The sequence below is a fragment of the Pseudoliparis swirei genome, chromosome 4, assembly GCF_029220125.1.
Source record: "Pseudoliparis swirei isolate HS2019 ecotype Mariana Trench chromosome 4, NWPU_hadal_v1, whole genome shotgun sequence".
NCBI classification, from domain to species: Eukaryota; Metazoa; Chordata; class Actinopteri; order Perciformes; family Liparidae; genus Pseudoliparis; species Pseudoliparis swirei.
In genome coordinates, this window is record NC_079391.1 from 20,100,145 (window position 1) to 20,119,195 (window position 19,051).

The 19,051-nt window shown below is 44.0% G+C and overlaps 1 protein-coding gene across 1 annotated transcript in view; it reads right to left on the minus strand.

The window, feature by feature from the left end:
* Positions 1-3,206: 3,206 nt before the first annotated feature.
* The window catches only part of LOC130192410 (collagen and calcium-binding EGF domain-containing protein 1-like), a 30,495-nt gene continuing 14,650 nt past the window's right edge, over positions 3,207-19,051 (minus strand). Inside the window, exons 3-11 of the mRNA XM_056412390.1 lie at positions 11,222-11,274; positions 9,936-10,070; positions 9,597-9,734; positions 9,277-9,410; positions 7,855-7,969; positions 7,476-7,606; positions 7,059-7,094; positions 6,413-6,448; positions 3,207-5,782 (exon numbers count right to left, since the gene is read on the minus strand). Of these exons, the coding sequence (XP_056268365.1) occupies positions 5,594-5,782; positions 6,413-6,448; positions 7,059-7,094; positions 7,476-7,606; positions 7,855-7,969; positions 9,277-9,410; positions 9,597-9,734; positions 9,936-10,070; positions 11,222-11,274 (967 nt within the window). The 3' untranslated portion in view covers positions 3,207-5,593. The remainder of the gene's footprint in view (positions 5,783-6,412; positions 6,449-7,058; positions 7,095-7,475; positions 7,607-7,854; positions 7,970-9,276; positions 9,411-9,596; positions 9,735-9,935; positions 10,071-11,221; positions 11,275-19,051) is intronic.

The window sequence follows — 19,051 nt, forward strand, 5'->3', positions numbered from 1 at the left end:
CTGTCAGGTGTTCCGTGGCTTGTCTGCGTTTTTCGTGTGGGAGATCGTGTGTGTGGCTGCACGATAGATAGTCCGACTAGCTGCATGCATATGTGTGTGTGTGCCCTCTCCTAGATGCACGCAGCTGCATACGCCGGCGATGATGGACACCTTTGCTCCACCTCACCGCTGCAATGGCTGCCGATCTCTGGAAACATCTAAATAGTGATCCGGAATTTCAGCGGTTCAGCTGCTGGGCATGACAACCTCCTCGCCCCTTTTGCTGACACATTCAATCTGGTTATATAAACTGTAGGATTTCTCTGTCGGCCTCCGACTCTCCAAATTACCTGTGCCTGTGGGTTTCATTCACAGACTCCGACTGAAGCTGTTCCAAAGCCGTGTGCGACTGAGATATGTTGCATTTTTGTCTGTCTCAATTTTCACACTTAACAATCCACACTGCACAATCCTGTAAGTGACAATTGACATTCAGGTAATGAATTCTTTTCACATTCCTCCTACAAAAAAGATCCCCTTCATGCCAAGCTAAAACTCAAAGTGCAGGAATAAGGCAGTATAAACTAGTTGTTATAGCCAACACGGTAGCGCTAAGAAGACGGGACAGGTTCTGGTGCAGGCTCTGGTCATGAAATGACCAGAGCCTTTGATGGCACATAACAATGTCTGAGAAATAAACTCTTATACATGGGCGGCACAAAATCCGAGGGAGGAAAACTTTCTTGATTCTTGTTGTTTTGAGTTTGTACTCAAGGTCTAATACACTTATTGTCAGTCGCTTTGGATAAAAGCATCAGCTAAACTAGAACGGGCACTCGGTAGAGCGCATACCTTCACATATCACAAGATTGGGCATTGAATTATGAACATTTTGGCATTAGTTGCATGCCAATTGGATAAAAATTGACCGCGCGATGGTAAAAAGAAGAGTTTGACATTTCCATGAACTTGACCTTGGCCTTTGACCCGATCAATCCCAAAATCTAATCAAATGGTCCCCGGATAATAACCAATCATCCCACCAAATTTCATGCGATTCGGTTTAAAACTTTTTTTGTTGTGCGAGGAACACGCATACAAATAAATAAATAAATACACTGCGATCAAAACATAACCTTCCGCATTTTCAATGCGAAGATAATTACATGTAATGTAATGTAAAGCATGCAAACAATTGCTTATTTACACATCCTACAGACTTGTAGCAGCTGAATGGCCTTGGAGGCGAGTTTCACCCACTGTGCTCGCCAGTAGCTAGTTGCTAGCTAGATGCTAGCTTGTTGCTAGCTTTTGGCTGATTCACTGCGCTGGAAATGAGGTTGATGGAAGTGATTATAAAGTTTGTTTGTCAAACTTGTGGGCCGGCTCATTAAATCAACTGTGTGCCTCAGTCAGTCACCAAAAGTTGCAATTTAAATAATTAATAATTAATAATTAATAATAATTAATAAGTAATTTTAAGGTCATCCTTGTTCGCTAAGTGGACCTTTGTGCCCTGCATGCATTCCTGAGATTCACAAGAATGGCCTGGATGAACAGTCAGCACAAAAAAACACTGATGCAGCTTTGAAATTTGCATCCCTTCGTTATTACACCGCAGGTCTCTAAATGAGTAATACAAGTGACCGATGTGTCACAGGTTAGTCCAGCTCTCTGGGTGGAGCGCTTACCTGCTGCCGTCTGTTTTTCCCCCCCTCGAATTTTGTGTCGCCCATGTATAAGAGTTTTTTTTATCTCAGACATTATACATGCCATCCAAGAAAGAGATGAATGATAAACTTGCAGCAACGCTGACCTGTTACTGGAGCCTCTACTTCCAGGTGCGTGACACAGGTAAAATAAGTTTTCAAGTTTCTAGACATTGATTTTGCACTGCACTGTAATCTAAGAAGTTAGCCTGGAATAAATCAAATAATAATAAGAATAATTTATTTTATATAGCGCTTCTCTAAATACCCAAAGTCGCTTTACAGAGTCCAGAGGTCACACACACGTCATCCCGGTGGTGGTAAGCTACATCAGTAGCCACAGCTGCCCTGGGTCAGACTGACAGAAGCGTGGCAGCCAATCAGCGCCTACGGCCCCTCCGACCACCACCAACATTCATTCACATCTATACGAACCGGGGTGAGGCTGCGGTGCATGTCTTTATGATGGTGGGGGAAACCGGAGTACCCGGAGTAAACCCACTCAGACACGAGGAGAACATGCAAACTCCACACAGAAAGGACCTGGAACAACCGGGATTCGAACCCAGGGCTTTCTTGCTGTGAGGCGACAGTGCTAACCACTGAGCCACAGTGCTGCCCAAATCAATCCCCCAAATAAAATGCATACATTGTTCGGTGCTTTAATACCAATTGGGGCGTCGTGAGTTGGAGACAATCATCCTCTAGTTAAAACACAGAATAATTAACCCCCTCTGAATCTCACACCTGACCCCCCCCCCCCCTTTATAATTTACCTGAACCTACATACACACGAATTCTCACATTTGCAAAAAAATACGTATAGTATAAGTCAGCTTCCCTTCCACACAGCCCCACACGGTACCCCTCACGCACACAACAAAAAAACAACACACACAGGCCCATACTCTTACCGATGACAGCCTCGTCGTGCATGAGGTGCATTTATGAATGGCCATAGCGTGCCAATGAGGACATTATTCTCATACTAGGAAACATCTGGCCAAATGTTATCTGTTGCATCTTTATTCTCATCCGAAGATGCAGCAAAAAATAACACAACTGGCCTCACAGTGGCGACATCAATGCTCGAGCTTGGATGAAAACACTTGGCAAATGTGTTACAGACATATGAGTTGAAATAAAAAACAATGCAAACAGATGATATCACTTAATTTATCAAGCTGTAACTAGTTGTAAAATAATGACAAGTTTGCCTCACTTTTTCTTTCTCCTATTATCATGGCGGATCTACTGTCGCAGGTGCTTCGACGTGCACTCCGTTGACCTCGCCTCTGCTGCCCCCTACGGGCCGAGGGCCAGGAAATGAGATAATCTCTTTCACTCTCTCGCTGACGGCTCTTAAATTGTTTAATGTTGTTTTTCCTGATCCCGGTTGCCCCAGCTACAACTCCGCTCGTGAGCGGTGACCGCACGGCAGGGGGCGGAGCCAATGGTGAGAGGCCCGTCGACACGCACGCACACACGCACGCACGCAGACACACACACACACAAACACACGAACACACACTTTAATATAAGTATATGGATACACATTAAAATACACACAGTGGATATCTATTTATGCAATACACACAGTATACACACAGTGGATATCTAAACATAAATGTATCAGTGCAAAGACACACACACACACACACTAATATAAGTAGATGGATACACATTCAAATACACACAGTGGATATTTATCTATGCATGAATGTATCAGTGCAAAGACACACACGAACACGCACGCACGCACACACACACACACACACACACACACTCTTTCTCAGCAGAATTCACGGGGATCTGCTCCTCAGGATCAAAGCATCAAACAATGCAAAACAAGAAAAAGAAAAGGGAGACAGGGTGAACTCTCGCTCAGCAGATCAATCACTCAGCGTGTGTTATTTTCCAGCCCTCTCTCTGGTGGTGGGTACAAGCCCAGACAGGCCCCCTCTTTGACAGCCTGTGGTCTATAATCATCCCTCCAGCTGTTTATACCTAGGCATCTGACCTCTCACCTCTGATACTTACACCTTTCTATAATGACACTCTGCCACGCTACAGTTCAACAGTGCTGAGGATAATGAGCGGGGGAGGGAGGGGAGGGTGTTCATGTGTAAAAACTCGAAGATGATTTATGGATTTTTACAAAAACATGCGTGTTTGGGAAACTATGACTCTTTTTGAAAGAGTAATGCTGTATGTGATGTAATGCTTTGGTTGCCTCACCTGGTCGGTGTTCAGAGTGGTGCAGTGGGCCTGCCACTTAGCACTCTCTGCTGGTGAACAGGCTTCACACAGGTTGCAGGAGAGCAGACGAAGGTTCCACAAACAATACATGTGTGCGGCTCTGAGCTGAAACTAAAGCTCCTCTGAAGGGTTTTTGTCAGGAAAATGCAAAAAAAGATTCAATGAGTTAATTAGTAGCCTAAGCTTTCGCACTCTGGCCCATCGACTGTAGAAAAGATGGGGACAGAATCACCCTGATGTCACTCATTGGTTTGTGGAGGGAAGTTTTGAACCCTTGAATTTGGCATTTTGGCGGTCACCAGCTTGACTTTTGCACCAATGAAAATATGTACACTTGTGGATATTTATTTAAACTTTTTACTCCCTAATTTGAACGTCATCCAGGCTCTTTCTTCACGAGATGAGCGGTAATTTCAAATAATCTATTTACTTGTTTTTGTCAAAACAGCTTCATTAACTAAATTAAATGTTTGATGAATAAATCTGTCATATATAACTCTGCTTGCATTCTCTTGAAATGATGTGTTTTGTATGTTCTATCTTCAATCCTCAATGTTTCTGAGTAAATGTGATTTTCCAGGCTGAACACTGATGTCCTCTTTGTTTACTTTTGTTACACTCCATGCATCCTCTGGTAACCCTGTTTTGAATGACACATTGCTATGAATTGTGGGTAATTCCATCAGGCAAAATCTTCAGATATAATGGACTTAACAGAAAGGGTTCATGAAGGGCTCAACATGTCTGCAACTGAGCCCTCAAGCCCGTTGACAGTAGGTCCGCCCTAAATGTTGGCCTTAACGTAATTTTGAGGTGACCAGAATGTAACAAGTGAAAACACACAGTGAAAGTGTTAAAGTTGTACGAGGAGTACACAGACACCTTCCAGACCGGACTACATCGCGGTAGCGACCTGTCAATCACAAGGTAAAAAAGGCCACAAAGCTTTTATGGTCTATTTGACTCTAAATGGACCATGATTTACTAAATAAACATCACGCTGTATTGAAGGAGACTTGAAACTAGAGATTGAGACCATAAACTCATGTTTCCAATGATTATATAACAGATGAACTTTTGCGTTTTTGTTAACATATTACAACTTCAGTCATTTAATTGTACAATAAAAAAAGAAAAATACATCAGACATAGCTGTCTTTGTCCAACAGTGGGTTGGTAATACTCTCATGAATCTCATGAATCAGCGCCTGAAGATCCCTCAGAGTGCAGAGGGGCTGCAGAGCTCAGACTCGAGGGCTGGAGGCTGCAGGTATCGGTGCATGGGGCGGGGGGGGGGGGGGGGGTCTTTGTCCCAACGCCTTGTGGACAAACCGTCGGAGGCAGCAGAGCATCTCTCTCTCTTTATATGTGCTGCACACACATCGCTCACACCGCCGCACGGGAAAGGCAGATGCACTGGCAGTGTCTGAGAGCGTCTAATTTCGGTTTGTTTGAATAGTCCTTGCATCTTTCCGTTTCACTGTCCGTGGCAGTGTCGAGAATGTGATCGAGGCTCCTCGCCCAGTTCAAACCGACTGTGTGGTTGAGGCCTATTTACATGTCGGCCCCTTGAACGCCGCCATCCTTCAGCAATGGGGAAACAAAAGAGTGGAGTTTTTGAGGAGGGATGGGGGTCAAAAAAGGGGTCAGGTGCTGAGCAGAATATCTCCTTGACCAGAGCCCCACTCCACAAAATCCATTTCCCCGTTGGAATGGGGAGGGCTGTCCAAGAAGATGCCCCGCCTCTCCCCGAACACCTTCTCCTGCAGTTCAATGATGTCATTGCGGATGTCAGCCATCATCAGCAGGAGGAAGTCGAAGGAGCCGGGCGGTCCCTGAAGACAACGGGGATGGGGGGGGGGGGGGGGGGCAAGTGAGGAAATGATTACATGTCATCTGTCACTGCAGGTTTGACAACCAATCAAGTGGGTTTGAATAGATAGCAAGACATGTTGGCATGTTATAGCAGGGAGATGAACAACTCGGTTCCATTTAGGTGAGACACTTGATGCAATATTACCCTCGTTCACTACGTCTGTTTCACCTGCACTTTCCCTGCTATGCCAAGTCAAAAGCTACAGCCCCCTCCCTGATTACTCCACCTCAAACAGGACAATGACACGAGACGTAAGCTTTCCATCCAGAAGGAAGAAAACCTGGCCAGTTTGGCAGCAAATAATTAAAAGTTGCATTAAAATGCAACAACCAAAACATCGTTTGATTACAGATTCAGAGTGCACATTTTAAACAAAATACGGTGACTATTAGTAGGTTTTTAAAAATTCACATTTCAAGTTTCAATATATAAATACAATGAATCTGCAGGTTTATGTTCTCATTTACATGATAACATGAGGGTGATATGTAGATGAAGGAGGCAGGTATAAGACTAGAGCTGAGCAGATTTAGACAGTAGCTTTAAAATGTGAGTGTTTACAAGGTGGTTTAAGTATAAATCGACTTACGGATGGACCTACGGGACCCGGAGCTCCTCTGTCACCCTGCAGATGAGAAAGAGCAGAAATTAACCCAGATAACAACTTGCTAACGTCCTGAAAAACTAGTTGAATGTCAAACAGGTTCAATATATATATATATATATATATATATATATATGTATAATGTATCATTGTCAAAGAAACCAGAAGCATGATAGAGCTAGCTGTCCAGAAATGCATTTTATAACTTGATGTTCATTTCATTTTAACCCTGTATGTGACCCAGTCAGTCGCTGCTTAAGTGTTGTGTATTAATATGGTGGTTCATACATAGAAACTCTCATTTCTCTATACTCGTCTCCCTCTCCTGGCCTTGATCTGGTAATCAAACGCGTCATCCTGGAGAATGTCTTAATTCCTAAAAATGCACCTCGAGGAGGTTTGCTGGAGGAGCTAGGAGCAAGGAGACGAGGATGCGTATCCTTTTGTGTGAGTGTTGTTGGCACCAGTAAAAGAAAAAGAGATTTCGATTGTTTTCCACTGGCATCTCAGGCGGGTGGGATAAATACGGAGAGGACGTGTGTAATCAAAGATGTACAAACTGAAAGATGAAAAGAGGTGAATAAATGACAGCACATGCATGGAAAATATATGATATTTATGTAATAATGACCTTTAGTCCATCTCTTCCTGTGGCCCCGGGGGGTCCCTGTATGAATGACAAGACACATGGATGGGAGGGTTTGTCAAGGCCGTTTAAAACCACAGATGAAAAGAGGCTGGAGCCGCTCTAAAGATAAATCTTAACCAACACGTCACTCGGTTTAGCAGTTTTCCTCAGAGATTCGAAAAACACATTTCCCCACCACAAAAAAATTCCACCACAGTTTTAAATGAATAGAAACTGAAGAGTTGATGGCCGACTCGTGTGTGCTCACGTAACAGTGGCACCAAACCCTGTCTTCCTATCACACACTGAGGACGTGACCTTTGAGGCTCTGAAGTAGAAGCTTCGGTGGGAAACAAACTGAAAAACAGATGTGACGATCCCCTCATTATGGGATGGATGTTTTCTTCTTCTTCTTCTTACCACAGGCCCCCTGCGGCCTCTTTTCACATGCTTCAGGTCAGGCTGTGGACCCATGGGTCCCATGTCTCCCCGTGGACCAGGCAGGCCCCTGTCCCCTGGGTCCCCTCTCTTTCCCGGTTCTCCTGGGTGTCCTGGTGAGGACAGATGGGTACAGCGACAAAGAGAGCAATGTTAAATGAGATCGTCATCGGCAACAGGGAGACAAACTGCTCAGCTCCTCAGACACACTGGTCCTCTTCTTGCTGCTTTAATCTGGTGCGTATGTTTTTGTGGAGATCTTTTGTATTTTCTTAGATTATTTTTCAATTCATTCAAAATGTCCTCTTTCTCTACCTATTCATTCTCCTTAATGTTGTTACTCTGACACCATCTCCATTACCTGGGACCCCAGGAGCTCCTGGAGGACCGGGTAGACCAGGAAGACAAGGGCTATCTGGACTTTTTACGGCCCTGCCCAGAGACGGCTTGTCACTGCTGTTGTCCAAGTCAGATACCTAAAACACAAAAGGGGAAGACTATGTAAGCCCACTGTATATATATATATTAGGGCTGTGAAACGATTAATCACAGGTTTTTGTGGATTAATCATGATTAATCACATATTACCGATATTCTCGGTATATTTTGTGAGAACATAGAGATTTATGACAAAAGACGGATATATACATTTATACATTCTTCTATACAATGGTGCTGCAACTCAGCAGTTATTTAGCAGTTTTCTTCCATATGGAACATTAATACATCTTCATCCTAAACAGAATGTTTAACCCTCCTGTTACCTTTCGGGTCAATTTGACCCCATTCAATGTTTAATGTCGGTGTTCTTTGGGGTCAATTTGACCCCAGGCTGTTTTTCACTGTGTCAAACATATCAGAAATATCAACTTTTTTATTTATTTAAAAGGCTATTTAGGTAGTCAACAAACAAACATAAAGTACCTCACACTTAAACTTGGGAAGCAATATTAATTCTAATAATTTTCTGGAGGTTTTAATTGCTGGGGTCAAATTGACCCCAAGGGTAGAATATGTTCGTAAATGTAAAGGTAACAGAGCATTTTTCTCTTGTTTGTCAACCATTAACTCCACCATGATACAATCTAAAGGTGGACAGATTGACAAGTGACTTTTTTTTGCTCGGTCCCGATGCGCGCGCACGGAGCTCTGTGGCGCGCGAGACGGAGATCGATAAGTGTTAACGCAACGCGAAGAGACAGAAATGACATGCTGCTGTGGAGATACGATCAACAACAGACGTTTAGTTTAATAAAAGAACAAAGACGTGCTCTAGAGAGCATGTCAGGGGGCGGGCCAATCTTTTTAATGTCATGCGATCCACCAACACTACGCCGCGATCGACTGGCAGGTCGCGATCGACGTGTTGAGACCCTGATCTACAGGAAGTAAAAGTCGTAACAAGGTTTCCGTAGGTGAACCTGCGGAAGGATCATTACGATGAACAGACCGTCTGCATGAGAGCGGACAGAGTTCAGATTGAAGTGGTGTATTGGAAGCTCATTTTGCAAGTGACTTTTTTTTCGTCCCGACGACCAACAACAGACGGATTGGAAGCTCATTATGCGCATGCGTTAAATGCGTTAAAAAAAATAACTAGTTAAACCTGTAATTGAATTAACTGAGTTAACGCGTTATTTTTCACAGCACTAATATATATATATGAAAATATATATATCTAATATAATATTATAATAAATAATTTATATATAGAAAAGCACATATTATATATATGAAAAACCTAAGTCCAAATACATTCAAATATCCAGATCAGATGTGCTACCTGGTTGGGTGACGGTGTGTTGCCCAGCCTTAGTTTGAGCTGCAGCAGACTGTTTTTCATATTCATAAAATCCTCACAGGTGAAGGAGCAGGTACCAGCACTCATCAGCGTGTCTGACTTCCCAGGTGAACTCACTGCAGCACAAAACCAAACTTCCAACGTTCCATTATTGGTGTCACACTATGATATTTGAACAACATGGTCAAATCAAACAGAACTCATTTCATTTCCAGAGTGTGAAACATTTGCTGTGCAAGCATAAAAAACAACCATCCATTTTCATCCAATGCTGTAGAGCTCAGTTGAAATGACAAACTCACAGTTGTGTACGGGGATGCAGGAGCGTTGGTCCGGTGCGAGGATGTAGCCGCTGTGACAGCGACACAGGAAGCTGCCCACTGTGTTCACACACTCGTGGTCACACGTGCTGCTGCCCAGGTGCTCACACTCATCAATGTCTGTGTGTGTGTGTTTGTGTGTGTGAGGGGGACAAAGAGAGACATTATATTTTAGAGATTAAACAAACAAATATCACAGCAACAGGAGGAGGGCGCTGTTTTTTCCAGTAAAAATAAAAGGAGAGAGAGAGAGACCACAGTAGTAGACATGATAGTCAAACATAGTGAAGCAGGAGAGATATGAGGAGGGAGTGTACTGACCCAGACAGTAAGGAGACTTGTGGTTGCGGTGCCGATCTCGGTCGAAGCGATAGCCGGAGTAACATGTGCAGACAACTCGCCCAAAGTTATCGGTGCACTGCTGCTCACAGGGCGACGCTGCACACACATCCACACCTAGAGAGAGAGAGAGAGAGAGAGAGAGAGAGAGAGAGAGAGAGAGAGAGAGAGAGAGAGAGAGAGAGAGAGAGAGAGAGAGAGAGAGAGAGAGAAACAATGGTTTAGATATAAGTTTGACATAGTTCTCCATCGTACCACTGCAGGAAGTAAAATTGTCTATTACAGAACAGAATATATTTTGAGTAAGACATTACATTAGTGGAATGCCAGACTGTGTTATAAACTGATGTGATCCACATTTGTGTAACTCTATAGTATAGCCATAGCTATATCTAGCTTTAATTTGCCCTCCTTGCCTTCACCTCTAAAATGTCCTTTAAAGAGACACTCACCAAACAGAAGGAGACTCAAAAGGACCACAACAAAGCATAAACAACTACATATTGGCTCTAAAGGATGACAGTGAGGTCTAAACAACTGCAAAGAGATGCAAAACGGCTGCTAAGAGACACAAGAAGACTGAAAACAGCCACAAAGACACAGAATGACTACAAAGACACACAGAAAAAAACTATTAAGTACTTGTGTATTGCTCCTATGTAAGAGAGGTGCTGGGCCTTTGGTGTATTTGCACCCAGGGGCCCAGCGTCTCATAATTCGCCGATGACTGGACACACAATAGTTTTCTGACAGATCCATCCTTTATGGAGGCCGTTGTGTTCATGGAGGAACAGTGTCCTCTCGTGGCCAATGTGACTCACTGCTATTCAATGGAGGCGCGCTGCAGTCTGCAGACACTAAACCAGTCAATACTGTTCACTTGTGTTCCTGATCATGATTATATAAGTCCAATTTCCCCAATTAGACATTTTATGGATGACCACAACAAGATGGTGTCAGTTCTCTGTGCCAAACCTGTGTGCAGTTTCCTCACTGGTCGGATGTTTGTTTGTTCCAGAGGGCTGCAACGTGCAAATGTTACTTACCAAGAATCCTTCAACACGATTACTCCAAAAGGATAAAAGTAAACTACAGTATTGCTATTTGGTGGACTTCTTCTTCGGAGGCCAAATGTGGTGGCCAGGCTGTTCTTTGTGCAGCTTGTTTTAATATATAAACTGCTGTGTCGGAGACAGCGTTTGGAGCATGTGAGATCAGATGTGAGTTCATGAGCCAGACTTCGAGGACAGTGTGAATGGTTAACCTACTTTCAGGTATGCACTGGCCCATCACGAAGCGGAATCCGTCACAGCATTTCCTCCTGGAAAGCAAAACAAAAAGTAATCAGACGCTTAGCATTTCTATCACCATTTAAAACCTCGGCTTATTAGCACCATTTGAGCCATCGTGTGACATTTTGGTTCATTTGCAGTCTTGCCCAGAGTTAGATGAGAGGGTTGATGCCACGCTCATGTTTTATGTCGAAAAGCAAGAAGCTGCAGCCAGCAACCGGTTAGCTTAGCTTAGCTTAGCATAAAGCCTGGATACAGAGTGAAACATCTGGCTGAGCTCTTTCTGAAAGGTAACAAAGCCCATCCTTTACCATCACCCTTTAATTAGAATGTTACAACTTGTCAGCTTGATCTGTACCAAAAACCAGAAATTGTCCGAGGTTACGTTGTCGGAATCATTTGCTCGGCGGCACAGATGTGTGTTTTGTAGCGGAAATTCATTCCAAGAAAGAGAGAGAGAGCAGATACTGTGCTGTTTGTAGTCCTACGAGTTGCTAAATTAGGTCAGCAATAAAACAGGTTAAACCAGCCTGATGATATGTTGATTCTGCATTTGTGGGCTTTATTATAAGAGAACCGCAGCCAGACTTTAAACGGCAAACATGTATAAGCAGATTGCCACTCCGGTTGTCTGAGGGCTTCTGGTCTGTTCTCTCGTCCACTGAGTTGTGTAAATACATATGTGGAAGCAGTTTATGTGCTACCCTTTTTCTGACTTGGCTCGTTTCCCTTCTTGTTCCCCGACCAGAACTTGAACCCTGACCAAATAAACTAAACTAAGAAACTATGAATGAAACTCATGTTCTCAACCCCTTTACGGCCTCGGCTTTTGCGGCGTGACCTCGTAACAGTTTGGTAGATACGCAGCAGCTTTCTTTAAACTGCAGCAATGTGCAAGGGATATTGAGAAAAAATGGTTTGGCAGTGACTCTCGTCAAGCCGTCCCGCAACAATCCGCCACATGTTATAGACATTACCGTTGCAAAAACGGAGAGGAAATGGCTCAGAGGCTGGAGCAGCACAGCCACGCAACCAACATCACACACAAGCTTCAAGAAAAAGGGGAAGAGTGCACGACTCCTGTCTGGAAAAACTGCATGCTGTAACTAGAGGGGAACTAAGTATTCACAACCCCCTTAACACAATAAGTTGCTTTTATTCTACTCCAGCATCCATGCAGTGTAACCCTCAATCACTCTGAGATCCCCAGTCCCCCCCCCCCCGCCCCGTCTTCCATCTCCTGAATGAAAAATAACCTTTAAAATGGCGAAGCTCGGCCTAAACTGATGAGATCCAGATGAGTGCAGCTTTAATCTGCAGCCTGTAGCCGGGAGTGTTGAAAGGGATGGATACGGCCGGCATGGAGCTTACGTGGAAACAGGAGAGTGTATGCTGAGATGCCACTCGTCCAGTCAGTCAATCAGTCAATAAATCCATCAGTCGGTCATCTCAGTTGGGATAATGCACTGCAAATGCAAGTCGACTGCTGGCCAGGAAAATAAGTTCTGATGTGACACAAAAAGTCCAAATGTATTGAAAATGATGATTTATTGAAGATGACTTTTCATTTCACTGACACGACAATTCAGGACAACGCAAAAACTTGAATTCATCCCGACCTTCCTAAACCTTGAGATTGTTCATATTGTTGTAACATAATTATCACTTTTAACCGAATGTTCGTTCAACGGGCAGAAAACTAGGGATGCACTGACCGGGTGCATCCCTCGATGTGCATTGAACCTCACGTTTCCATGCGTATTGTCATAAATATAGACTGGAAGCCTGAATAAACTCTTCATGGTGTTAGATCTGTGCTACAGCAGCAACATAGATTGATGAAAGGACTCAAATGTGCGCTGCATGTGTGAGACGTGTGATCGAAAACACTCCCACGTCTGATACAGTTGTGGTCTAGACTTGAAGTCGAGCCACTGGTGGGTTGTGTTTATTCAATCACACGTCACAGCAGGGGCCGTTGCAGACGCACCTGGCGGACATCTACTGAGCGCACCTTTCTTGTTTCCCTTTGGATTTACGACATTAGACTTGCTTCTAACCTCAACTCTGGATCATACACAACCTGTGCATGTATACTTTCAAAGCAACACACCCTCCCCCACACACTCACGCACTTGCATACCGAAACCCTGATGTTACTGGAAAAGCACAACGACTATTGCCCATCGGTCAAACATTTTAAACACGGTCAAACAGACCAGTGACCAGAACCAAGTGTGGCAGATAAAAAAAGACTCATAGCAAAGATCCACAGAGCAGCGGAAGCCAACTGACGTCTCGCTACAGCACATGCACAAAGATCGACAGGCCGCCTGTCAGTCAGACGTGCCCTCATCAGCTCTCCCCCTGGGTTATTGTGATGGACGGGACAGGGAGGCCGTGGGGCCTCTAAGCAGAAGAGGCTGGAAGGAGAGGTGACCCCTGTGTTTTTGTTTTGGCTCGTGAAAGTATGCCGGTCAGACAGGCAGCAGGCGCCGGTCAACATGACACGACCCCTAAAACAGAGAGCATCGCACATGGTGGGATCTGACTTATGTGTACGTGTGTGTAGAGGTTTTGTACGGTGGGAATACAAGTGTGTCTTTTAGCAGTATCTGTTAAATAGCAGTATTTTGAGTTGAATATTGGCACAACATATTGGCAAAAATATCAGTAGCCTTGATTATAAAGCTACCAGGAACCTAAACTTTCCAGAACAATCTAACTGTGTGCATGTGTGTGTGTGTGTGTGTGTGTGTATGTGTGTGTGTGTGTGTGTGTGTGTGAGGGCTGGGATGCCATCCAGTAATTAGGTACAGCCTTTTAACGCCAGTCAGAGTTTGTTAGTGAGAGCGATCCATGATGTTAGTAAGCTTCCTATCCTTCTCCTCTCTCCTTTTTTCCTGTCCTCTGTGCACTGTACTTCACCCGCGTTTTACATTGAGTCTGTGATTTGAAACATGTCGCTTTATATTCAGAGTGCACTCTGTTGGTTCACTCGTTGTTGACATAATCTCTGTCTCTTTCTCTCTCTCTTCTCCTCCGACTGACGTGTTGTTGGCCCCATGTTGCCCTCCGTCCACGAAACCAGATGAGGTGTCTGCCTTCGCCATCTTTCCTTCATTCTGGGGAATATTTTGTTTCTGTTCTCTCAAAGTCTGCTGAGGCCAGGAGGATTGCTCAAAGCCTTTAAGAGACACTGTTAAACTAAAGCACCATGTTGCCAGGGAAAATATGCTGTCATTGTTTATTTCTGCAAACCACATTGAACGTGGATTGACATTACTTAAAGCCACTGTCAATGAAGGTTTGGTGGTGTAATAACGAGTATATCAGTAGCGAAAGTACAGTACGGGCTGGTTGGAAGGGCGATGCGCGCACAAGACACACATCCAGTAGAGTGTTGTGCATGCGCACCTTGAGTCCCACAGTGAGGTATTGGGGAGTTTTTAATTTTAACACACAGCACAATGTTTGTTTCAAACCATAACCACGTAGTTTTGTTTCCTTAAACCAGCCAACCGTTTCACATCATTAACCAAATGGCGTTGTACGTTTCTGCAAGCGTAATATGAGGCTGACATGAAACTCATTGATGAATTTTAATTTTTGATACAGAAACGGCGAAATTCAACGTATCCCATGCAACCTACAATGCCAACATTTTCTTTTTCTGGCGTCTGCCTGATAGTGCTTTGTAATTCGTTCCACCGATCTCTTTGTTTATTTTTTCAAAACCTTTCACACAGTTTTCTTTACCAGCTTGCAGCTCCAAAATGTCTCCTAAAAAAGGTTAGCTTATTCAGATATATTGTAATTAGTAGGGATATGCGTGGTCCACAGCTGATTAGATGAATGGTTTGAAGGGTCTTTGGACAGCCTCTTGGCTTTCCCTGACACACTGGCAGTGTGAAAATCACTAACTGTGACTACTGGATGCAGTTTTTGACAGCTTGTGTACAGAGAACATGAGAACTTACAATAAACAACCAAATAACTGGAAGTAGACTGAGCATTACAGACCAATCCATGAATAAATGCCTTGATTGGCTCTGATACAGCTCCTGCAGAGGGAAAGGATCTGTAGCGAGCAGCAGGCATTATTCTTGGTGATTTTTTGTGAGTCGGATTAAAAACATTAGTCACCTTCGACAGGCGTCCGACAAGGCCTACATGTCTACATGCAATCTCCAGCATGTGAAGACAAATCCATATTGAGTCTGCGTGCCACACTAATCTGATCCCATTTAAAAACATCCTAAACCCCATCCTCCTCTTCAGTCTTTGGCCACCAACCTTGTCTCACCAGTCTCTTGTGATGGTGGTGGCTGACCCAGCATCTACCTGCCAGTTCCCAGTCAGCTGTGGCAGCTGCTGCCAAAATCAGCACGACACCACTGGAGGAAACACCGAGACAGGATCCAGAGGCAAGCCCTGGACCTGGATCACTTTACACTGAAGATTATGTACTTTAGCGAGGGGGTCTCCCTCTAGTGTGTGTGTGTGTGTGTGTGTGTTGGGGGCTCGCTGTTTTCTGGTTTCCCACCCAGCCTTAACTGTGATTTATTTGTGAATTCACCGGTAGGAATGCGCTACAAAGACAGGATATTTATTACAGCACCCCAAGAAAGAAAACCCTACTGCCTCCCCGAGTCCCCAAACCAGACAGTACAGGCGTCCTGAGGGCCGGCGCACAGTATGGATGATGCTTTCCATAGGCGACGCTGTCCCTCTGTGTTACAAGTCCCACTCACATCGCAGGGTGTCGTTCTCCTAGTTTGCAGGTAGAGTTTCTACATGTCTCCTGTGTGGCCGGGATCTGTGGGGGCATGTTAAGACAATGGGGGAAGGATATGAGTAAGAAGGGAGGGAGGGAGGAGGACCTCGACGGGAGGAGGAGGACAGTTGAAAGACAGGGATGAAGGTTGCTATCGGCTCAGTTTCCCTCGTGGGACTCCGTTTGCAAGAACACAGGAAGTGGAGCTCAGTGGAGGTCAATGGCCTCTTGACACGCCAGGACAGGAGACCAGGCCATTACTGTGTGTGTGTGTGTGTGTGTGTGCGTCTTGTCAGTTTGATGGATACCTCCTACTGATGTGGCTTATATATGTTATAATTACAGCATGCTGTATTCATCACCCGTGCTGTAATTGATGTATTTGCTCAGCAACCTACAGTCGCACGCAGTTAAAAATCTTGGCTGGTCGCGCTGCGCCTGATGGTGTGGTGATGGATTACACAGAAACACATTAGCATGATGAGATCAACAATACAACACATTTTTTGGAGGGCTATCATGTCCTCTCCTGATATAGTCAGTATCGCTCATTCCTGATGTCAAGCTTTGTTTTGTTTTGTCCATAAGCCCTTTTCCTGTTTTATTGATCCCCAGTGAAAGCACATTTATACGACTTAATAAGAAGGCTGAGTTTCTTTTATGTTTTTTTCCACCTATTTGCCTCAAATCTTTACACTCAAAAGAATCCTCTCGTGATCGTGGAGGTTTGCTCTTCACAAATGAAACAAAACCAGCCTCTCCATCGTCTTCCTCCTAAAGGTGCTGCGTTCTTAGTGTTGGCTTATAAATGTGTGGTGTGTGTTAGTGTGTGTATGTGTATTCATTTTAAACTCTTGTGAGTATACATATGTGAATGTGTTAGCGTAGCGAGCGTGAGCACCTCCTCTGTGTTTATTTGCTCTGCCAGCCCACTTCCAGGACCCCGGCCTCAGGGGGAACATCAGAGCTCTGGTCTAACAGAGGAAGCTTTGACTGGGAGCACAGGAGGTCTGAACCACTTCAACCAGAATACAAGCTGACCTGCGCTCCTCCTCCTCCTCCTCCTCCTCCTCCTCCTCCCCCGTTATGCCTCACCTCTCCCCACTCTCATCCTTCCAGCATGTCTCCTGGCCTTCTCCCATCCTAACCCCCTCTTTAAAAAAACACCCTTTGACCCTTCTTTGCTTTCTCTATTTTCCGAACCGTCACCATTGCAGGATCATCGCAATAGACACAACTATTGAAAATCGGACAGTTAGTTTTTATATTTTTCACCAACTTCATCGGATGTAATTTAATCATTCTCTGAGCGTCTGCTAACTACGCACTGAATTAAATTCAGTATTGGTCAGAAAGTGAAGCGTATTTCCCAAACGGTCAAAAACACATTTCATCACATCTAATATGACAAGAAACACAGCGGGAAAGTGACTTCATTCCCTGCTCAGGTAGAAATTGCTCCACTATATATTTAGCAAACCTCCATTAATTCTCCGAATCCCGTATATTGCACCTTCAAAGTGTCTGATACCACACCCTCTTTCTTCCTGTCTGTTCTTTGCTCCATGTAACACCTCAGATACCAGAGACCAGCTTTTCTTGATGACTGAGAATAATGCAGAGTCTCACCACCTCATTGTGGCCTTTTGTAAATTACCATTAGTCATGTGTGATTTCCCCCAAACCACTGACCAAATAACGTAACAGGCAAGTGACTCATTTTCACTCTTGCATGCCAGATTTTCAAATTGGCTCACAAGTACTGGGGTTTGTGTTATTTTTAAGAAGTTGCTCGATTCACTTTTTTAAAGGAAGGATTTCATGATTGTGATGACCATGTATTGGGCCCCTTCCAGTCGTCTCTGGCCTCCGAGGCCTCGTCCAAGCTCATTATCAGGAAGGAATGCGGCATTGCTGACAATCCGAGCTGCTATATTTGAGAGCAGACAAATGGGAGTACATTTTTACAATGTTGACACATATCATATTTTAATGAGGTAAGTTTCCATTCTGACTTAAGTGAATCAAGAGCCCATTAAGTGAACCAAGGGCTCATGATGAATAATCAAGTTGTTGTATTGATAAATATTGAGCTAAACACATGTATTTCTGTCGGATTGACTAATACATAACATATGTGATTGTAATGTAGGTAACAGCTGTAATGTTTTAGGACAGAAAGACTCTGATTTACACACTGGCCCGCTGGCCAGATTTTAATTCCTCCTGCCCACATTGTGGGAAGCCGCAGGAAATATTGCAATATTTCAGGCCATGCTAGTTTCCAGGCCATGCTAGTTTCTACTATTTTTCATCATGTCATTATTGGCATGAAATATCAGCATAAAAATAAGTGGATGATATCACTATCACCAGTTGTATACAGTTGTGTGTGACAGAGGGAGAAGCTGTCAATAGTAACACTAATTGTATTGGATGATTGAAGCATGTTTTCCTATATATATATATATATATATATATATATATATATATATATATATATATGTGTGTGTGAACCAATGCCAATGAAACACATTCATGAATCAGGGTAACAGTGACCAATGTGGGATAGGTAAGTGCTAGATATGGGTAAATGAGAGCAGCTAAGCGGTGAGGTCATGCTGACGACAGATCGCTCATAATGATGTGTCTGGTTGAGTTTTCATGCCAGACAAAAGAAAAATCCCCTCTGGATACTTTAACCGCAGCTCAAAGTAATGGACTGATAAGAGCAAGAGGGCCCTCTCCATTTTCTGGATGGCCTTGTGACGGCTATAATGTTGAGAGTTGCAACTGTTTTCACTTGTAACTGCCCAGCTGGGAAACTCAATTTTGTGACATGACACAAGGCTCCGTGCAAACAGGAACATGGTCCCCGCTGGGCTTGCCCACTTCAAACAACACTGCAACAACAATGCCGTCCCAGTCTGTGATCAATTGGCCAGTGATTTGTTTTGTCGAAGTATTGAGAGTGACGGCGCAACCATAAAGCGAGTGAAAGGGGCTAATCTAGAGCAGATTGTATGCAA